We start from the raw sequence: 22084 nt of genomic DNA, 5'->3' as shown, positions 1-22084 counted from the left end.
TGGTGAAAATCACAATTTTTTTTATTGAATAATTTTTTTTATTAATAAAGATAAAAAAAAAATCAATACTGTCGATTCGAAAACAAGGAAACAAAGAACCAGTAGGAGCCAAATTTACTGAGATTGATGACAAGCTTGTTGTTAAATTCTGTGTGCATATCAAGCTTACATACAATCTTCAGCTGATCGAGTGGAGTAGATGCATCATTGGAAACCTTTTGCGCGAGGAGGTAGTTGTTAACTTGAGCGTGGGGACTACTCTCAACTCGATAGTGTTCTACTCTCAAAGAGGAGACCTTTCCAATAAATGGATGGGCATGTTGGTCTCTACTCTCCTTGAGCATGAACACCACAAAGGTATTGTCACAGAGTGCTTTTGCTGTAATGTCATCAGTGTCGTTATTATCAGCAAAGTCTCTTGATCCACTAAACAGGATATTCTTAACATTGTCGTTAAAGTTTTCTTTAAGAAATTCTGCCGTGGAATTACCATACTTCTCTCTCATTTTGTCTTTGCTCACCCATGAACCACCATCAATGATGTGTCTCATTGCAGATTGCTTGGCGAACTTGAGACATACATCTCTTGAGGTGTTTAACCTATTGGTATGCATTAGGCGTTCACGGATGTGTTTGTTAAACTGCTCACCTTTTTCGGTCTCGTAGTGTAGAGCAGTTCCAAATCTTCGTAGATCGTCGGGCAGATGTGTGAGCAGGTGAACCTTGGGCTTCGAGGAATACGGATTATGTCCTTCGATTTCACAGGTAATGACATAATGATGCAGTTCTTGGATAAGGCTTGTAACTGCCTTTTCAACTTCGTCGATGTACATATTATAATCATACCTTACTGCTCTAACAAACACCAAGGAGCAAAGACGGCCAAGACGGACAAAAGATGGAGTTATGAGAGAGAGTATACTATCATTTGCAAATTCTGTAACTAAGATAGCGGGTAGAATTTGCAGAAGAACTTTGTAATCCCTCCCGAGGAATGAGCCACAGTGTCGTAACTCTCGAGTGAACTTTCTTGACATTCCTTGAGAGTTTTCATAATCCTTGAGGGCTTTGGACAATCTAGCCATTTGGTTAGGATTTTTCTTTAGTACAACCTTTACCAAATCATTGACTAGATACTTAGCAACTCCAAGAAGTATGTTATGCAGAACTTCAACTGGAGTATCTGTCGATGGATCGAATGACTGTAGTTCCAACAATGCATCTGTTGCCCTATTTGCGAAGCATAGGTCGCTTGCTGTCAGAGCATTTCCAGTCAAAGGAGCATCTGGAATAGTCGATCCACGTCCCGAGGTAGACGCAGCAGCAAGATAGTGTGCCTTTGTTCTTGCTGTGTGTCTACCAGTATAATACGAAGAGCTTTGGAGGTTGGGCATGAATCTTTGTAAACGGACATAACATTTGCGGCATGGGTACAGACTTGTCGGCGCGCGCAAACCACATAGTTCAGAATGGCATGGAGTGTCTGCCTCGATCCAAAGGAGTGGTGATGCTACTAAGACGTTTTCGTTGTCTTTGGCAGAGAACATCACCAGTCCGTTTTCGAGCCTTTTGAAATCTTCAACGATTTTAGGCAACAAGGACATCCCACTTGCCCCCTTTTTCTTGGGAATAGCAGAGAGAAAGTGGATGTTTTCAATTGAAGACCTCTCTTCGTAGGAGAGAGCAGCAAACTTCATTGACCAGCTTTCGTACGGGTTATATTGCTTTGATCGGTTTCCGGAGGTGTCGTCGGTGAAGAGTATAATGGGCGATATCCTCACCTTGTAAAACAACTTTGGATCGATCGGCTTTCCGGTTTCGTCTAGTACGTGCCGTTTTAAGAAATGAGGCTCTTCCAGCAAGAACTTGTGTCTGAGAATCAAATGAAAGACTTTCCTGGGTGAGATGCTGTAGCATAGAGCAATATCAACAGGGGTCAAGTCAACACCAAGAAGAGTTTCAAGCTTTATGCTAGTAGATTCAACTTCAATGCCAATGAACTGACTGCCTTCCAGAATATAAGCCATGTAGCCTTGAACAAAAATGGCTGAGTTATCTATGGTATGGAATGATTCTACTAGGAAACAAGCTGGAGTGGAATCATTCATAAAGTTAACAATATCACCAGACCAAAAATCTACGCCGTTGTGGGTGAACATAGGTTGTTGATAGTACCAATGTGTTCTCCACTTTTCGCCTTGTTGTAGACAAATGGACTGGTTAGGAGTGCGGTCAGGGAGGGAAAACATGTTTCTTGCTTTCTTGGGGTTGGCAGCAAGAAACCGGACGTGGTCTGAAGGCAAGTTGATATAAGCAGACGTGGTATTGTTTTCCGGCAACTGGATATCGACTTTTGTGGATGGAAATACAGGAATCTTGGACTTTTTCCTGGTCTGATAGTTCAAGAGGGCATCCAAACGAGGTAACTTGAACGGGGACTTCTTTCGGATAGCTTCCTCGTGAAGCTTAAGGACAAGACTTATGGTAAACAGGATCTTTTTCAAGATCCTGCGAGATACCATGTCTTTATCGCCATCAACAAAGGCAAGTAGTACCATAGACTGGAGATCCGGGAACGGGTGGGTGTCTGATGTATACTGGTTCCATGTCGTATGCGATCCAGTTGCTTCTCTCAGTAAATCGAGATCTGCATCCAACGATGAGCTGGTATTGGATGCAGAAGACAACATACTATTTCTTATATGCATGTATAGGTGGTTACCTGGACTTGGACTTTCAAAGGGGCTGGTGTCCTCATCCATCTCGATAATACTTTCACCGGCATCGAGTTCAATCTCGCTAACATTATCGTCGCCATCGCTGTTCATGTCGTCAACATCGCTGCTGTCGTCATCCTCCAAATCGGATTCAACGTGTAGGTCTTCGTTAACGGAATCGTCATTGTGATCAGGGGCGGTCGGCTCGGCAGTGTTCGTGGTCTGTCTTTGTGACGCTAAATTTCTATCGGCATATTGAGGGCTAATATCGTTAGCAATATGAGTTGCTAACTTATGATATTTGGTAAGGTGGCGTCGTAGATTCCATACGCGATCGAAATCTTTTCCACAAAGTGAGCAGGTCTTTCCGATATCGTCAAAGGCAAAATTGTGTTGACCTGGTCCTTTGGGAGCAGAAACTACCACCCTAGAATTTTTTGGGTAATTAATAATACGCTGCATCACAGAGCTTTCGTGATGCAACGTATTGTCTAACGTGATAAAGGAGTATAGACGACCACCATATATTTATTTATTTCTGCATCTTGAAACAACAAGTCGATTTCTTTCAGGAACCAATGAAAAGTGTTATTCATGTAACCAGTAATAAGCGTATAATGGTCTTCAAAAACCAATGAAATTCATTAATTTGTTACAGTTTAGCTTGACACAAAAAATAAACATTGAGTGCCTTTTTTTGTTTCATACAATTTTTTTTCATTTTTCTAAAGATCAGGCAACAAATGGCACATGATCTTGCTACTCATTAGCTAATTATACTACAGATCAACTCTGATCCTCTCACATGATTAAGATCTTAAAAGGTATTGCTAATGATGTGATTCTATTACGAGTTCTGATTAATAAAATCTAATTGAAGTATAATAGGGCATGTGAATTCTTGACATAAAAAGGTATGTAAAGAATCTTGCTCGTATACTGATTTTATCCATACTAACATAAACATATGTCTTCTTCTTTTTTGCTTTGTTTTTTTTGTTTTTGTTTTTGTTTTAGATTCAATTAATATGTGGTAAGTCATCTAAAACATAGTAATCTTCATCAAAAGTCCATGTACTAATGACCTTTGTTTTTTTTGCAGGTTTGACATTTTCGCTCGGATTTGAAACGTGTCCTTCCAATAGCTTCTTTGCTTTTATTTTAAAAGCATTAGTATGGTTTTTGCTTTCAAACATGCAATTGGGTTTTTCAAAATTCTACTTGCTTTTGTTTCTGGAAACATTTTCAGAATAGCTATTAAATATTTCTAGCTGCTAGTGCAAGCATACCTACCCTACAGTAGCAGCTACTGCAGGGTAGGTATGGGAAGCCTAAAATTATCTACCCCCAATATTTTCAACCCATAAAAATAAATAAAATCGTATTTTACCAGCCAATTTTTTTTTTGCGATCCCATTTATCAATTTTGCGATTCTTTCGGACCTGAAACTTCAATGAAGAAGCTATTCCCAAAATGGTAACATAAACTCACGGGCTGAATTACAAAATTGTTACACGAAAAAATCTACCGTGGTGATAGTGATACTGGTGGATTCAAATTATATCACTATCACTATATCGAAAAATAGTGATAATAAGCAGGCACGGACCCAAATTTTCCAAAAAATTATTACTATATCAAGCTTTGACTGTATAATGTGAATTTATTCATTGCCTTTGATGTCCCAGTGGTGGTTTATCGGGTCTTGTCTTAATTGAAGAGACGAATCTTTGTTCCTGATTTCTCTCCGTCTTTCAAATAAAGCATTAAAGACATCAATGTCTGTGTCTCTGCTGATCGTTGCAATGTCTTCCGGGTGGTAAGGAGACAGATTCTCTAACCCATGCACCCCACGTTCATCTTCTGCTATCATGTTATGCATGATAACACATGCACACATTACCTCAGTAAGATTTCTTACTCTTCAAATTCTTGCAGGATGGCTCAGGATAGCAAATCGAGTCTGCAACACACCGAAAGCTCTTTTCATATCTTTTCTACAGGCTTCCTGTTGGGTGCAAAAGTACTATTACAATTATATATATTTAGCAGAGTATATATACATTTTCTGTTGTTTATTCACCTTTTCCTTTATTGTGGTAGCCTGTTTGGGTGCTGCCACAAGGTTGCCATAGCTGGGGTATATACCATCAACAAGGTAATATCCCATAGTATATGTATTGCTTTTGATGACAAAAGGTATATTATGAGTGGCTTCTTGGGTATATGGCCTGAACAAGGGACACCTATCCAAAACATTGATGTCGTTGAGTGTCCCAGGAAGGCCAAAAAGCAATTCCAGATCCAAAGATCATGAGACGCAACAGCCTCAAGGATAATTTTCGGCACCTTCTCTTTGCCCTTGTACTGCCCATGGTAGGCCGTTGGACAGTTCTTACATGTCCAGTGCATGAAGTCAAGCGAGTCAAGCATTCCTGGGAACCCGTGTTTCTCCCCTTCTTCGTAGAGACTCTCTACATCTGCAGGCGTAGGAGTACGGAGGAACTCTTCGCCAAAGACTTCGCACACTCCTTGGCAGAAATGGTGGAGGCTCTTCAGGTTGGTGCTCTCACCCATACAGCAACAAAAACAACAGCAGCAACAAAAACAACAACAAAAAGAGCAACCCACAAAACAAGAAAGACAGCAACGCAGAAGCTGGCCAAATGTCATATGCCACACAAGCAAAGAAGGGCATAGATGCCAAGCAGGCCAAGCAGAAAGTACAAATCCGCAGAGTCCAGGGACAACGACTCCTCCAAAAACCCACTGGCCCATCTGAGTACGAATTTGTCTACCTCCCGGCCAAACGATACATTAAGTACCAGGAAATGAGAAAGATCCTCAGTTCCTTCAAGATCCCCACTTCCCGCATCCTTGACATCCAATTCCCGGCCAGAGGGACAGTGGCTCTCCTCGTTAATGGAGAGTTCCGTGAAGAGCTCATTGCACTGCTTGGAAAAGCCAAGGTTGTCCCACTGGGGAACTTTGATCTGACCGCAGCAGACGTAATCGCAGATCCCAAGTTGATGGAAGAGGCCATCAAGGTTATGGCAAGAAAAGCCCAGGACCTATTCGACGCACGCCTGGTCAAGGCAAGTCTCTGCATGACAACATACCTTGGTCACGGTGTCACCCGCAATTTCTCGTCCAAAAAGGCTGTAGTAAAGATTTCGGAGACTGCAGTATCTGACTACCTGGAGGGCCGAAAAACTACCAGCACCACTGCCCCTGTAGCCCCAACCAACGACATGGACGGCATAGAATCCACCAAAACGCCAATCACTACAACACATGAATAGACTGAAGATCGGTTTATTCAACGCCAATAGACTACGGCCCAAATTGGTGAATGTGATAGATGCTTATGAGACGAACGATATTGCTATTCTTTTTGTTGCAGAGACTTTCCTGCCTGAGAGCGCCTCTGCTCTCCAGTGCCCTTGGACCCAGATACACAACTTTGCCATTCCAAAACGTCACCAGAGCCAATGGATGGCATCTCGCTACTTATAAGGCCAGATTTTCCTCATCATGTACACCCCCTTCAAATCATTAACCCCCACGTTGTCTCATGTAGGATCGATCCCTATACTATACACTGCGTATACCTCCTACAACAATTGACATCCTATGAGTGTCAAGAGCGGCTGGCATTGTTACCCGTCGAAGACTTTACCATTGTTTGTGGCGACTACAATGCTCAACTACACCACACAACTGGGGACACTTGAGGAGGACCACGAAGTGAAATTATGGCAAACTGAATTAGCAGTAAGGATTTAATATTGTAGAATTTGGAGTTGACCTTTGGCATCCCAACATACAAGAGAGTCCATACATCTGGCAGGGTCTTCAAAAGTATTATCGATTTCTTCTTGTTGCGAGAGAAGCAATCCCATGATATTCAGATGAAAATCCATGACGAACTCGCCTTGGACTCTGACCACCACCTTTGTGAGCTATCCTTTCAGCCTGTGTTCATACCACAGCTCCCAACAGAAAACTCTGTCTGTCGACTTTGGAAGCTTCAATGATTGGAAATCGAAGAGGTCTACAAAAAATACCAAAGACGATTTGAAGTGGGTTCAGGTACACTTCAACGAGAGATCCAACAAACTCTGGAAGACACTTCAATATCGTGCCCTGTTGTTTTGGAGGCCTATTCAGAACGTCTCAATGAGACAATCTATAAGGCTTTGGATGATTCTGTTGGGCAAGCGTAACCACGACCAAAAGTTTGGAAGAACTTTTGGAATGCCGAGTTGCAATACCTAGCTGACTGGTGTCAAGAACTTTACCATTGGTGACGCCGGGTAGGCAATAACTTTGAACGCATTAAAGCTCATGCTGAATATGTAGCAGCAAACCAAGATCTGCGAACAGCAGTCCGGGTGGCACGACTACAAATCTGGTACGATTTCTACAACACAATCCAAAAGGCTCCTTCAGAGATGGTGAGCGCGTTAAAGAGAATGAAGATTTGGCAACGATCTCCGGTTTCTCCAACATCTCCAGAAGGACCACTTACAGCCGCTAATAACACGATCGACCACCTTGAGAATGTTTTTGTTGGATCTACGGAAATACAGATTGAACAGGCGGTTACACCAATGGAGAGGGAAGTACCATGGGACGTAGACCAAGTCAAAGAAGCTATTCGTTGTTTGCCACGACAGAAAGCACCAGATATTGATCATATTAGGGCAGAGATGCTCAAGCCTCTTGTATCAACTCTAGGTCCTCTACTTCACATGTTCTTCAAGCTGTGTTGGAGATGGTCGTGGACGCCTGTTGTATGGGGAACGGCACAGGTGGTATCTATCTACAAAAACAAAGGAGCGCACGCAGATCCCAGCAGTTATAGACCCATCAGCTTGACCTCGGTGTTCAGGAAGCTTTTGGAGCAATGCCTGGCTGAAAAACTCCTTTCGACCATGCCAGAGTTAGACATAGCCCAAGGAGGATTCCGCGCTAGCCGCGGTACCCTAGACCAGGCTCTCTGTCTCCACGAACTAATGAGGCAATACTCTGTTCCCGACCCTGAGCGAGAGCAAGCGCTCAAACCTCCAGTTGTTGTCTTCCTGGATATCAAAGCTGCATACGATAGTGTGGATCGTAACGTCATATTGGACTCGTTGCGACCCTTTGTGTCGGAACCCTTGCTAGTGCTACTTCAAAATTTATTTAACAATATTATTGTTGATGTAGTGATAAAAAATATAGCGTCCCGTAGTATTATGCTGAGACATGGAGCCCTGCAGGGTAGTATACTTTCATCTTTCTTATATTCAATTTTTATTGATACCCTACCACGTTTACTTCGGGGAGTCTCCACCCAACCATATTACATCTGCATCCCCTCTCCCTCGTTAACAAGGTCCCTTAGCTTGCCCTCATACTGTACGTATGCATTTGACAGCCCAACAACCACTCCTTTGTCACTATTGGAGGAGCTTAGGATGGTCACCTGTAATGTGTTCAGTGTTCCAAGGACGGAGGGGGATGCACCAGACTTTCTTCCTATGGCAATGACTCCTATCAACTGTCTTCTGTACGCTGACAATGTTGCCCTTATAGGCACACCCGAAGATGTGCAAAAAATGTTGACTGTAGCCGAGACACATTCAAACCTTCTCGGGTATAAGTGGAGTCCATCCAAATGCGAGGTCCTCAATGGCCCTCCCAATTCTTCCTTTTCTTTATATGGGAATACTCTTCCCACTTGCACTTCCTTTAAATATTTAGGATTTACTTTCGCTAGCCATGGTATAGATCAAGCCGACATGTTCCTTAAGTCGCAGCAAAAAGCTTGTGCAGCAAGGTGTAAGCTTAGTAGCTCGGGTGTGCACATGAACGGTTTTGGTCTCCCTGCGGCTCCCAGAGCTTATCTCATTTTTATCCGCCCCATTATTGAGTACGGCTTAGCTATTGTTCCTGCTAGCCAGAGTGACATTCATATCTTGCAGAAGGCTCAAAATATGTGTCTCCGGACATGTATTCGACGGCCCGATGCAACGATGGGAGTTGTTCATATCGCTGCAATAGCTGCTCTACCCAACGTATTCATCCGTTCCTGTGCTCTTCAAGCCAAATTTCTTTGTTGTGCTGAAACACTACCCTCAGACTCCCTGATTAAAGCTCCTACTACGCAGCTGGACCTTTCCAAAGAAAAAACGACATGGAGTGAGCTTCGTCGTAGTGTACTCTGGAAAAAGCCCCAATTTTTGAAAGAACATCAACCTCGGTTGAAGGACCCATTAAAAGAAGCTTATGTTCTACTGTGCCAAAAAGAAATCGACATGCAACTTGCAAGCATTAACTGTCCGGTAACTGTTGCTAGAGGATTGTGCAAACCTGTCTGGGATCCGGCCTTAATACTGCCCTGCACTCGTTCAAAATGACGCCGTCTGATCAAATAGCGAATTTCTTAGCTACCACCCACACCATCAGTTGAGTGCCAATGTGGCGCTATCAAGGATAACCAAAACTACATGCTCATATGCCCCGCCACAATCACTCTCGTCCAAAAACTCTGATCTTTGATGGATCCAGCTCCTCCCCCAGAGGTTCATCTCATCGACTATGGTCTCAACTGTCTCCCCAGGTCTTTCAAATCGCTTGGTACGTGGTGCGATTGGTGGCCGTGCTTGCTTGCTTTGCTACGTGCTGTTGATAAAACCACCTCATCCTACAAACTGCCAGAAGAAAAAGCTCATGGTCAAATCCTCATCGACCTTGCAGCAAAATTCCGTGCCACAAAACCAACCCGTCCCCACCGCATCCCACTGCCCACCCAAGAACCTGTTCCTGGTGATCCGTTCCCTCATCTTCTATCCGAAATTTCCACCGTTCCTCGTCAACCCCCTCCATCTGTGCCCGCCCGAAATTGTGCCTAGGAGGACTGACTTGGTCTGGTATCGTTGTGTATTCTGGATCCATAAATGGATCGTCCGAGTTTCTAAAAGGAATCCCTCTTTGGAGCTCCTATTCCTGCTGAAATCCGTTCCCAATTCTGGTGCCGTCAGTACCTAGTTACTTATTCTCGATTCTTTCATGTCATTTATTTTTCTTATATATTTATTTCACCTGTATTCTTACCAGCTGTATTATCTATTTTAGTCTTAGTCTTTCTAAAAGCCGTTTTCCCCCACAGGGGATTTTTTACGTGCTCTCTTACTGTTTTGCTGACTATTCATCTTTGTCTCTGTCATGCGTGTTCCATACTTTTTCTTTATTTATTCTTCATTTTTTACATATTTTTTTATTCCCCCTCATATTTAGGGGGTTACTTTTATTATTTTCATTTATTCTTCAGCTCTCATCGGGTAGCCAATATGCTAAAATGCGCAAGGCCTAGAAAAACCCACAATAAAATATTTTCACCTGTCTACCGCTAATGCCCTTATTAATATTGCTCTTTCGCATAAGCTAATTTTTGCTTAAAAAAAACCCCATTACTCAAAAACAACCAATCAACCACGCATCCACTCCCACCCCTGTCCCTCCAACCTTGTTGACCTAAGTAACCTCTGTTTTATCAAGTTGCCATGAGTCCAAAGGGATCCACCAACACGAACGTCTTCAAGACAGTTCCTCCTCGACAGTCTAGGCCGGCAAAATTGTCGGCTGACCAAATGTTTTGCGACCCCAAGAACATTCGGCTAAAAGCCATTGTGGACGAGGCGCTTGCACGCATAGCCATGCACGAAGAACAGCAGAAAGTTCTGCTTAGCAAGATAGATGTAATTGTCGCAAACTTAATTGCAATCCAAGAACAGAACAACGCACTTACCGAGGAGCTCCGCGTCGCAAATGAGCACGTAGAGTTCCTACACAACCAACTCCAGCTTCAGGTACTTGTACCTGGTGCTTCAGCCTTCACTACCACCGTCCTCCCGTCCACAGAGATTGCTCCTGTTGAGAATGCCTCAGCCTCTGCCTCTGCCCATGGTCCCGTCCCCATTCCCACACCCTCACCCACCACGTTTTTGGCTGCTGCCAAGAAGGCGATGAGAAAGAAACTCAATCAGCCCAAGCTCACCACTGCCTAAGCTGCCTGCGCCCTGCAACCCAAAAGTGGATCGTCTGCGAATCCATTTGTATACCTGTCCTACCGCCACCATCTCAAGTACTCCCAAGTACGAAAGCTCTTGACAACATTCAAAATCCAACAGTCCTGTGTCTTGGACATTGCGTTCCCGGAACGCGGCACTTTCTCCCTCCTTGTGCACAACGACTTCAAGGACAAGATCACCCAGCTCTTCGCAGACATTGGCGTGTCTGTGAAGACAGATTTTGATCCCTTGGACCATCAGATCATTGCTAATCTGGCACGTGCCTGCAAACCCATGCAGGAAAACCAACAGATTACATACAAGCTACACCGCCAATATCTTCTCGCTCTCTGCCTTCGCCTCCCTGCCCCACTGGGCAAAAGTGTCATGAGGCACTTTTGTAAAGTGGAAAGTAGCTCTCTTTGCCTCCCTCCAGTCTGCCTTGAAAAGTATCTGGAAGACCAAAACCTTCCGTATGGCCCCCAAGCCAGTGCTAGTGCCATTGGAACTGCCACTGTCATGGTTATAGGATAAATAAGCTTGCTTATAGTCTTCTCTCCTTGTCCTGTCTTCCCCCCTCCTCTCTGTCTCTCTTATTTTAACCTGTATTATTCTTTCTCTTCCACTTAGCTAGTTTTATCAGTCATATTTCTGTTTTTTTCTCTTATTTCTTCTGCCACAGTTCTCTTGGGCCGCCATTATGCTAAAATGCGCAAGGCCTAGACAAATCCACAATAAAAATATTTTCACCTGTCCACCCTTATTGGTCAGTGTAGGCAGATTTGAAAATCTGATCAATTTAATCCGGTGTGACAAAGGCTGTGTAGTACACAACATTTGAAAAAAAATTGAAAAATCCGAATGCACAAAAGTCGCTAATGTGGGGAGTATAAAACCAAAAACCAAAAACCAAAAAAATCACTGGATCTGTGACTCTAACTGATCAATCTTTTCTGACATGGCTTGAACCAAAGCTTCCAATTGTTCACGTTTTGTACGCTCCTCATCCAGTTTGCGTTCCAACTCTCTGCGAACTTTGTCAACTTCATTCTTGGCAAAGTTTTTCAATTTTGTTTCCAAGACTTCATTTCCTCCTGAGGAAGCACCTCCAAATTGGAAACGCGAGGCAATGTTTTTTACACCTGCAGGTCTAGGTGCTGATTCGTCTTCATCTGCTACGCCAGATGCTGTTGCTACTGGTGGCTTCTCCTCTTTCGGTTCATGGGCCGGTGTAGGCTCCCACATACGACGTTGAACAGGCTTCAGATTGGTCTTTGAAATGTCTCCGGCACCGATAGCAAACGGAGTAGGGAATTTGTTAAAGATGGGTTTGACTGGTTTGACTGGAACAGGAGGGCTTGGGCGATCAGGCGAACTGACTTCTCTTGCGGCTGGCTCGGGAGAAACAACTTCAGGCTCCTAGATTTATTATGTTATTTATTTTGAAAATAATTAGTAATGAGAAAAGAAAGAGTTAAAGAAAAAAAGAAATAGAGGATTCTAAAATAAGAATAAGAAGATTATTGTTATATATGTTACCTGTTCTAATTCTTTTTGGAGTATTTCAGTCTGGCTTGGCTCGATGCTAGGTGTCAATGGAGCGCGACGAGCACGGGTGGGGCGAGCACGAGTAGGTGCAGTGAGTTTTGGACCAGAGGGCAAAACCAATTCTTTGGGTTCTTCTTCCTCTACATGTTCTACCTTGGTCTCTTCAGTAACATCAGTTTTGGAATTTGTTTCCTTGGCAGCTGGGGCTTCATTTTCAGCGTTTTTATCAGTAGAAGGTGCAGCTTCAAGCGTTGCTACCTTTGATAGAACAGGTAATTCCTGTGCTGGACTAGCGATTTCTGGAGATCTAGAAGCAGCAACAACTAGTTCTTCTTCATGGGATGGAATTTTGGGTGTGGACACGGGAGAGATCGCAGACTCTAGATGTGTTTCAGAAGTAGTGTGACTAGATGGGCGGGAAGGAATAGAAGGACGGGCAGGTGTAATCGGAGGAGCAACTGCAGGAGAAATAAGAACAGGAGAAGCAATATCACGTGTTTTTTCCTCTTCTTCATCTTTCTCTTTTTCTTCTACTAATTCCTCTTCCTGGTTCTCGGATTCAGATTCAGGCTTTTCCTAGATATTCTGAGTATTAGTATTAACGGAATATAAGAAGAAGGATAAACATGTTAACTTACCTCTTCTACGGGAAAATAAGCATCCGAGTTCTTGCGCTCTACATGAAGAGGGGCTGTTTTTGGTGATGTAACTTGATCAATATTTGGTGTCTCGGCTTTTGGAGAAGCAGCTTCATCTGACTTGGGAGACTCAACCTTGGGCACCTCTACACGGAGTGGCTCTGAGTGAGACAATTCAGATTTAGCTGTTTCAATGTCTTTGGCCTTGGGAGTATACACCTCCTCAGATTTGGGTTTTCCCACTCCCTCTTCTACCTCCTCCTCTTTGTGAGAAGACATTGGCTCTGGGGAAGGCTTGGGCTGCTCTTCAGTAACAATGGATCCAGGACGACTGTAACTGATGTTTGAAGCGATTGAGGGGGGTCGTGATAATTTGTCTGGGAGTGGAGGGAGGCGGAATCCACCAGTCAAAGTAGGTGAATTTAATGACTGTTGAGATCCAACGGAAGTGACGGACTTTCGGGTGCGAACAGGAGCAGGAGGAGCAGTAGGTTCATCTTCCATTTCTTTGACAAAGTTCAATGGGAATACACCCACATCACCTCTTTCGTTTCTACCTTCCCACCATCCTTCATCTGCATCTCTGTCCAGAATATCGATGTATTCTCCTCTAATCAGACTCAATTCATCTACAAATGCATATATGTATTATTATTTGTTCCTTAAAAAGAATCTTGCCTTTTATCAGCATTTCAAAATAATTTACCACCATTTTCGGCATCGTAGGGATGGAGTACAATGGCCTTTCCAACTAATTTTTTTTTAAAAAAAATGTTAAAGACTGCATACCTTAAAGTATGTCTTCTTTATTAAAGTACTTACAGGAAGGCTTTTCGGTTTGGGCGGGGGACTCGACAATAGCAGGGGATTTTGGGACTTCAGGCACTTTTGGGGGAGTGTGAACAACGGGTGTAGGTTCGACCTATCAAACATATATATATATAAATTACTGCGGTCTTACTATATCATATAGTATGCTAATTAATTAAATTTGGCCAAGTTCCCCGGGTAACTTACGTGACTCTCCTCGACAGACTTTTTGGGAGTACCAGCCTTCTTAAGGGTTGGGAAACCACCGGCCAAAAGACCACCAATACCACCTTGCTTAACACCAAATGCAGCCAACTTGAAAGCAGGCTTAGCGGGACCTAAAACCCGATGAATTGACGATCACAAAAGTTCTTTAATTATCAGTTTTCTTCTTTTGTTGGAATAAATGTTAAGCTTTTATTTGTTTATTTGTTAGCTTATTACCTTCGCTGCTATCAGATCCTTCATGTCTAGGGCTAGAGCTCATACCAATATCTGGACGACCGGGCATATCAATTTCCTCCACATACTAAGCACATTAAAGTTGTTTTGTTTTTCGTTGATGATGTTATTTGGATAATTATTTTGTGTTAATACGCTGAGCTTTTCATATATATTTCAGTATCCCCTGGGTTTCTGCACACAAAATGTGGGTAGGTTGTGTACCTGTGCAGGAAATTTGCCAATCTTTCCATTGATTTCGCCACGCATGTACCCATCATCCAATTTTTCATAGACAGTGATGATACTGCCTTTGTGAAGTGACATCTCTTCTGACGTCTGCATGGCATAATCCTCCATAACACGTGCCATACCTATAGGCTTGGCTATATAAAGTAAGAGGATAGAATATCCGTCAGTATTCGATTGTGCCCAGATATCAACCAATTTCTTCTTTCCTTCTTTTTTTTTAAAAAAAAGTTGATAAAGAACTTGGTACATATTCCCAACAATATAAATGCATGTATGTATTTACGTGGCTCTTCCTTCTCTTCTGGTTGCTCATCGCCAGACTCTTCTTTTTTGTCTTCTGAAGAAGTATCCTTTGAAGCGGTATCGGGGTCTTCTCTATCTTTTGTTACATTTACAGGACTAACAAACTAAAACCAGTGTTGTGCTAAGCAATATAATACATCAATAAAGTCAATTCCAGAATTCTTACGTTACTGGGAAAATATCCAGAAGTGCTGTTGTCTTTTGTGCCCAACCACCAGTCATCGTTGGATTGGTCGGTGACATGAATAATTTCGCCTTCTTTAAACGAGATTTCGTCTTGCTGCTGGGCGTCGTAAGCGTGATGAGCTTCGTATTGAGCGATTGTTTCTGTTTGTGTGTATGCGCATGCGTAATTCAAAGTGTTTAATGATTAAAAAAAATAAAAAAAGGAGGAAGAAGAAAGAATCAAGCGTTTATCAGGCTAAGTAAGACTAACCTGGCATTAGGCGTGGTTTCTAAGAAAGAAGAGTAATATGAAAGAATAAGGAAAAAGAAACTTTGTACCCTTTCTCTTTCTCTCTTTATATCACTCTTTATATCTATATATATTATATTATATTGTATTTCTATTATTTTTGAAGGGCGCTTTTCGTTTATGTATAAATATATATATTATGCACATAAGCTTTTCCCTCATTGGAGAGTCCTTTTGTTTTAAAAATAAAAAATCTCGTGCACTCGGTGTGTATTTTTGGCATAAAAGGAATCTCTCTTGGTTGATATGTCATTGTTCTTGGTGTGTAAAAATAGACACACTGTAAAGGGTTCAGTGCAAGAATTGCATGAGAATAATTACCCAGTAAATAAATATAGATAGAAAACCAGATTTAGTTGAGACCGTTTTTATGTCGACACAAGCACTATTCTTTAATTAATTAATTAATTATATATATATATATATATCTTTTAAAGAAAAACCAACGTAAGATTAAAAGAGTAGCTTATATTAGGCTGAGTACCTTTTAACTCCACTGTGCTATATTCATCTTATATGTCCAAATTGTCACATATAAGACACTAATAAGTAATAAGTACAAAACGCATGTACACATACATACAAAATATACGTCTGTTTTTTATAATGAATGTTTTCAATTATATATATATATATAAAATATCTTTACACAAACAAATTTTATTCAATTTAATATGTCCATATGCGTTTGGAAAGTCCAAGTTAGATTTGCCACTTGAATATAATAAGGACAACTTGTAATGGGTGCCTCTCGTCTTTCACCCGCCACAGCTCAGAATATCGCCACATGGCTATCAGATAAAGAGCGCTATGAATGTCTATTTGTCAATCGTGCTTGGAATGCAACCTTTGTACCTATAATTTACCGCACCATCCTCATCACATCTCGTAATCAACGTCGACTCCTACTTGATCGTCTAGTCAAATCAGAAAAAGATGGCTCTATAGGATTCATGGTCAAAGAACTCAGATTCACAGATAATGTTGGCATATCACGCGATGATTTTGAGTTACTTCCCAAGCTCTGTCCCTTTCTGGAGGTACTCGTATTTCCGCCGTCAGTGTGGCAACACCTACGATGCTCAAAAGTATTGACTCGTTGGAAATATCTTCACACTCTACCAGTCCTCAGTCGCGAAAAACTTGCAAACTACTGCCTTGAAATATTTGGTGACCAGCTGAGAGAGATAACATTCGACGGTCAGCTTGTCGAAGAACTTCATCAACGAGATGGATTTGTACCAATGTTTTCACAAGTACACTGGCTAACCTCCCTCACCATTTCCGGAAAACCTCGGTTTAATAGCTATCAAAACAAACTATGCTTTGATCCCAAGGCAATCAGCGCAATCCACGAAAGCTGTCCGTTTTTGCAATCTCTATCATTGTCATGGCAAACATTAGCTATTGGCCCCTCTAGCCAGCCTCACACTCTGGTCGGCATCCAACCAGCGCCTAAGATGCAAAGGCTCAAACTTCAGCATGTGCAGCTTGACGATCCCCATTGGATCCATCTGTTTGTTCACAAGTATCCAAATCTCGCTTCACTCGATTTTTACAATGTTAACTGGACAGAGAATACTCACATATTGTCTGCCAAACGACATATAGCCTATCAGGAAGCATACATAGCCATTGCACATAATTTAAAAAAGCTAAGAGTGTTAAAATTGAACAAACTGGAACAACATCTCTGGCCAAATCTGTTATTCTTCGATGCAATTGAATCGGCAGGAACAATGTTAAATACAATTGAAATATTGCCACAGCACAATTATATATCACCGACTATCACAAGCCCAGCTGCATTTCAGGAGATGGTCCAGGCTTTAACTGTGGATGCAAGAAGTGTGTCCTTCAAGATGGGTGTGGATGACATGTATCCATCTGATATGCTTGTGGTATTAGAGGCACACTGTCCTTATATTACCGAATTGGATTTGTCCGGAAGTGGAGTATTAGAGCTTGATTTGCACACAATTTCACTCGAGTCCATCTTGGATCGCTTTCTGAATCTTCAGAGCCTACGACTCCAGAATTTTGACGTTGAAGCACAGAATAAGAGAGGGCTACCAGTAGATACACATTGCTTGAAAACATTTCACCTAGCCAAGGTGTGGCTTACCAATGATCATGTATTTTGCTACCTCTCTGTGCGTTGCCCACAGCTATCAGATATGTCATTAGATGACTGTACATGGCGCACAAACAAGCCTTCGATGAATATCAAGATCGACATGCCATATCACACATTCCGCAAATTTGGCGTACGTTCTATGCACATTGCTCATCACATCGAGGGTATTTGGACGCGTCTCGAGGATGGAACAATTTTTTCGGTTACAGAAGTTAAACGTAACAGACAGATATTGGGACGAAAGGGACCCAGGGCTGGACAGAATGGATGGTACAGAATTGATTCTGGGATGACTCGTTGGTATCATCTTTACCAATTTAAGGACGGGCTACGGCTTCGAAGACTTGAATTGCGGGATATTGAGATGGTCAAAGATTATCGGATGAAGCTTTCTGACTTTGAAAAGATGTTTGAACACGACTCTATGCCAAGCAGGACTTGCTATAATCCCATTGAATTTTGGGAAGATGATATTCCTTGTGGATATTTTACCTTTCGATGTCATTCAATTGATATGTTTATTTATGATTTTGTTGTGCTTTAATAAATGTGTAGAATAATTATTTATATATGTATATAATGAAGATCAGCGCAGTACACGGCATTACATAATGGCACCGCACCGCACGGTATGCCATAACACAGCACAGCACAGCACAGCACAGCACAGCATAGAACAGCACAACATAGGGCAGCACAGGGCAGCACAGGGCAGTTTTTGTTTTTGTTTTTGCTTTTTTATTGGGTATCAATTTGGAAATGTAAAAGAGCAAGGTAAAAGGCCTTTTTGGTATAAAAGTAATCATACACACAACCTGGTTCCACTTTAGAACCCTGCTTTGTTTGAGAACAAGAGTTGAATTGGATGTTAAAAATATTATGAAACTCGGTACGACAGCAATGACAGTGACAGGAATGCTAATAATAGCTGCTAATAGATTAGATATTTCTTGAGAGTAAAACTATCTAATAAACTAACCCAGGATGTGTTGTCTAAATGTTAAAAGAAGAAAGAAAAAGTGTTTCATTCTATGGTGCTTTGACTCCAAGTAAAATAATGTATAAAATAAAATAAAACTTTAGAGTGCCTTGCGTTTGTACAAACTTTGTTTCTGTTGGTTCTCCTTTGGATTGTAACACAATTACAAGTGTTCTTGTACATTTACTCGAGTACAAGAAAGTCGCTATATATATATATATATATAAACTTGCCTTTTGATGGGTGATGGAACAAGCGCCGATTTATACTGGGCTTTCTTCTGGCATTTTATTACTTCTATGTCCTCGAAAGTACTGTACATAGTATACTTGATATATAATATATAATAAGTAAATTCTGGAATACTTTCAATCTGCAGGGTGAGCTTCCATAGACCATATCAGGTGAATGTTTGATGTTCTTTGTGTTACAGATGGTCCAAGAAACCTAGAATATACCACATTAACCCTCTTGACATCTCTAACTACAAAAAGCAAATGGCTGTTCCTCTTGGTAGAAAAAGAAAGCCCGGGAAGTTAATTTCAAGCTGAATATCTTTGATTTATATTCATATGCCGTTGCTTTACAAACACAACTTTTTAAATATTTTTATATATAAGAAATCTTGTTTCAAATACCTGATGGTTTTCTATTTATTTATTTTTACCATCGTTCATTAGAGTTTGTGGCTGGTCAAACAGCTGTCAAGAGCGGACAGATAAATATTTATATATACATACATAAATATATATTGGACCATGTGTTTCAATAATATCTATGCCTATGTCTATGTCTGGTGGTAGTAGTAGTAGTAGTAGTAGTAGTAGTAGCAGTAGTAGTAGCGATAAAGCGATGGGGTGATAGGGCAATAGGGTGGGTGAGTGAAGGGTGATAGTGGTATTGATGCCGATGCCGATTCAAATCCCAGCGCAACTCGCACAATATAAAAAGAAACATAAAAAAAAAGTCTTGGATACACACTGTATGTGTGTGTGTGTTTTTCTTTTTTTTTTCAATGATGATTTGTTCCTGCTCCTTGACTAACTCCTCCTCATTCTCTTCTTCCTTTTAATTTTTTTCTTTTTTCTTTCTTTCTTCTTTGTACTTCTTTATTTTATTTTATTTTATTTTGTGTTTTCTTTTTTTTTATAATAATTTCTCTTTTGACAACATGGCCACTGCTGCCGGAGGTCTTCCACTTGTGCCGCTTTCTTCTTTCGCCAAAGAATCTTCTGTACACGCCAGTGCATACGCTCTAGCATCCGAGACCCTTTCCAAGGCAAAACAGGCCAACCCACCCGTCTCGGTCGGTGCCCTCCGACGATTAATCGAAGATGTACGAGTCGAGGAAAGCAGTTTAGATCGTGTCGCCCGTCAGATGCAGTCTGTCCAGTCAGCAACAGCCTTCAACTGGGATCCGGATGTCCTTGCCAAACAGATTGCAATTCTCAATTGTCAACTATTTGGGTGTGCTGTTCTAAAAAAACAGTGGTTATGTCAACTAGACCGTCAACAGACAAAACTCATCCCTCTCTTGGACTTTCATCGTTACCTCACTCACAGCATTGCACACCAGGTCATCTACTGGGCGGAGCTTATGAAATGCGGTCCCCAGGCTGCCAGAGTTGCCCCACCCGTTCACCCAAAAGACAACCTAGTTTCGCATCTCGTCCGAGTCGCCTATCTACTCCTACACGCCTATCGCGATTTTTCTGGCTGTGCAGCTATCCTGCGTGCCCTCACCATGCCCGAGGTCAGACGTCTCCGCAGATTGTGGAACCATTGTCCAGCCCGGACCAAGGATATGTTCCGCGAACTAGTCCAGGTCATATCTCCCCTGAACAACTACCAGGCCTACCACGAAATGTTACGCCACAAGATCGAAATATTTTCGCGTGACCACCAACGAAGGGGATCCGCCGGAATCATGATCGCCATTCCTTGGATAGACCCTCACCTTCTGTCTATTCAGTCTATCATTACTGCTTATACCGCTGGAGACCATTTTGCTGAGGCAATGGTCGCCTCAGACTCATTTGATCCTGTAGATCTAGTGCTGTCTTCTCCCGGTGCTCGCAAACTCGCATTTGTCATGTCAGTCCTTGAACTCTGTCAACATAACTCAACAACCGAGTCCATCGATCTTATCGAAGATGCGCTTGGTCTTACTGCGACTAACAGCACCGCAAACAAGCGGGCCTCGACGCTCAAGCCAATTCACTTGGAAGGACTTCGGGTGTCTGTCATACCCATCTCGGATCTCAACCGACTCGCGCCAGGAGATCCGGTCGTCAACCATTGGCTTGTCTCTCGTGTCTATCTCAGAAAAGACCAGCTGATGGACGAGAGTATCGAAGTCGAGCCGCTCATGCACAATGAACAAATCCGATCGGACAGTGATGACAAAACCGAAATAATCATTCCACAGACCCCTATCTCCCGCCGCCCAAGCACCGTTATTCTTCTGCCCGAAGAAGATGATGTTCCCGAAGAACTTCAAGAACAGCAGGAGGATGTTGACAGTTCAGCTCAGGCTGACATCTTGCGCGAACAAGTACGCCAACAAGAACTTAGACAGGCCGAAAGCGACAAAAAAAAGCGTGAAGACGAAAAAAATGAAGCTATCGAACGACTGAGTAGGCTTCACCAGCAGGAAGAAGCAAAGAAAGCACAAGAAGAATTAGAAGCAGCAGCAGCAGCAGAAGAAGAAGAGGTTGCCCGCCAGAAGAAAATAGAACAAGATTTGAAAGAGCAACAACAGAAACAGTTTAAGGAACAACAACAGCTTAAAGAGCAGCAGCGCCTACACAAACAACAGCAACAGCAACAACAGTTGAAAGAACAGCTTGAGTTGGAGCAGCAAAGACAAAGAGATGCAGAAAAGAAAGCAGCAGAAGAAGAAAAGTCTAGACAAGAAAAAACGCTTGTGCCACACAACAAAGAATGGACAGGTCCGACTTCCGACCACACCAACCCAAGTAGCCATGACAACCATGATAATGATGTCCATGGCGAGCATGACAACTTGACTCAGGATGACAACCGTGGGAAAAGTGTGGCAGGCCGGTCTATTGAAACTACTTCTTCACAACATAACTCTACTACAAGTAAACACACAAAGAAGTCTCGTCTATCACCTACTGCCCCAGAATTCGTGCCTTTGAAAAAAACCACAAACACAATGTACCAGGCATCCAAGGAGTGGAGACAGCATTCTCCAGTTTCCTCTGTCAAGAGCAGCAAACGCAGCCAAGTGATTGATAATGATGACCAGTCTGAGGAATGGACTGGATACGTTCCCTCCAACTTAGACATCAAAGGCACTGCTGGTGGAGAAGAAGAAGATGAAGATGAGATCTGGAAAGGGTATCCTGGACCTGTTCTCAGCAATGAGTCAAATGAGACCAGTCCTCGCCGTGGGTCTTCACAGTCAGAATCGTCCGAACCATGGAAGGGATATGAGGCAACGAAGATGGAGTCAGATTGGGAGCATGAGTTAACTTTAAAGGTTAGGGAGAATGATTGGCAGGGATACACCCTAGAGACATTGGATGAAGATGAGTTGGACTCCAGCACAATGTTGAACGGAGAGTTCGAGAAGTCGCGGCAGGTTCGTGGCCGGGTTGAACCTAACTTGTTTGAAAAAAATAATTTCCGCAAAGGAATGGGAACACGCAAGAACCAACCTAATCCACAAAACACAAAACGTTTTACGCCATAAAGACA

At 42.3% G+C, this 22084-nt stretch overlaps 8 protein-coding genes across 8 annotated transcripts in view; 5 read left to right on the top strand and 3 right to left on the bottom strand.

Moving 5' to 3' along the window:
* Positions 1 to 62: 62 nt before the first annotated feature.
* PHYBLDRAFT_150870 (C2H2-type zinc finger transcription factor) lies at positions 63 to 3179 on the bottom strand (the record flags this gene model as incomplete). The annotated part of the gene is made up of 1 exon (XM_018432562.1): positions 63 to 3179. One exon carries the CDS (start codon positions 3177 to 3179, stop codon positions 63 to 65), a length of 3117 nt encoding a protein of 1038 aa, XP_018286250.1.
* A 1202-nt stretch (positions 3180 to 4381) lies between these two features.
* On the bottom strand, positions 4382 to 4888 carry PHYBLDRAFT_150869 (hypothetical protein; the record flags this gene model as incomplete). The annotated part of the gene is made up of 3 exons (XM_018432561.1): positions 4382 to 4584; positions 4693 to 4744; positions 4802 to 4888. The coding sequence occupies 3 exons, from the start codon at positions 4886 to 4888 to the stop codon at positions 4382 to 4384; spliced, it is 342 nt and encodes a 113-aa protein (XP_018286249.1).
* A 143-nt stretch (positions 4889 to 5031) lies between these two features.
* PHYBLDRAFT_150868 (hypothetical protein) lies at positions 5032 to 6234 on the top strand (the record flags this gene model as incomplete). Its single annotated transcript, XM_018432560.1, has 3 exons — positions 5032 to 5181; positions 5211 to 5951; positions 5983 to 6234. The coding sequence occupies 3 exons, from the start codon at positions 5032 to 5034 to the stop codon at positions 6232 to 6234; spliced, it is 1143 nt and encodes a 380-aa protein (XP_018286248.1).
* A 3029-nt stretch (positions 6235 to 9263) lies between these two features.
* PHYBLDRAFT_150866 (hypothetical protein) lies at positions 9264 to 9617 on the top strand (the record flags this gene model as incomplete). The annotated part of the gene is made up of 1 exon (XM_018432559.1): positions 9264 to 9617. One exon carries the CDS (start codon positions 9264 to 9266, stop codon positions 9615 to 9617), a length of 354 nt encoding a protein of 117 aa, XP_018286247.1.
* A 651-nt stretch (positions 9618 to 10268) lies between these two features.
* On the top strand, positions 10269 to 11309 carry PHYBLDRAFT_150865 (hypothetical protein; the record flags this gene model as incomplete). Its single annotated transcript, XM_018432558.1, has 2 exons — positions 10269 to 10705; positions 10799 to 11309. The coding sequence occupies 2 exons, from the start codon at positions 10269 to 10271 to the stop codon at positions 11307 to 11309; spliced, it is 948 nt and encodes a 315-aa protein (XP_018286246.1).
* Positions 11310 to 11540: 231 nt separating this feature from the next.
* PHYBLDRAFT_183367 (hypothetical protein) lies at positions 11541 to 15210 on the bottom strand (the record flags this gene model as incomplete). Its single annotated transcript, XM_018438760.1, has 11 exons — positions 11541 to 12194; positions 12315 to 12899; positions 12962 to 13590; positions 13668 to 13712; positions 13784 to 13883; positions 13979 to 14109; positions 14216 to 14300; positions 14438 to 14598; positions 14748 to 14871; positions 14934 to 15094; positions 15204 to 15210. 11 exons carry the CDS (start codon positions 15208 to 15210, stop codon positions 11694 to 11696), a joined length of 2529 nt encoding a protein of 842 aa, XP_018286245.1. The 3' UTR covers positions 11541 to 11693.
* A 278-nt stretch (positions 15211 to 15488) lies between these two features.
* On the top strand, positions 15489 to 17923 carry PHYBLDRAFT_173693 (hypothetical protein; the record flags this gene model as incomplete). Its single annotated transcript, XM_018437088.1, has 3 exons — positions 15489 to 15566; positions 15680 to 15689; positions 15972 to 17923. 3 exons carry the CDS (start codon positions 15489 to 15491, stop codon positions 17921 to 17923), a joined length of 2040 nt encoding a protein of 679 aa, XP_018286244.1.
* Positions 17924 to 21474: 3551 nt separating this feature from the next.
* PHYBLDRAFT_160265 (hypothetical protein) overlaps positions 21475 to 22084 on the top strand; it is an 850-nt gene continuing 240 nt past the window's right edge. Inside the window, exon 1 of the mRNA XM_018434151.1 lies at positions 21475 to 22084. This exon is cut by the window's right edge and continues 240 nt beyond it. Within this exon, the coding sequence (XP_018286243.1) occupies positions 21540 to 22079 (540 nt within the window). The 5' untranslated portion in view covers positions 21475 to 21539 and the 3' untranslated portion in view covers positions 22080 to 22084.

The sequence above is a fragment of the Phycomyces blakesleeanus genome, assembly GCF_001638985.1.
Source record: "Phycomyces blakesleeanus NRRL 1555(-) unplaced genomic scaffold PHYBLscaffold_26, whole genome shotgun sequence".
Taxonomy (NCBI): domain Eukaryota; kingdom Fungi; phylum Mucoromycota; class Mucoromycetes; order Mucorales; family Phycomycetaceae; genus Phycomyces; species Phycomyces blakesleeanus.
This window is presented reverse-complemented; position numbering and strand designations above follow the sequence as displayed.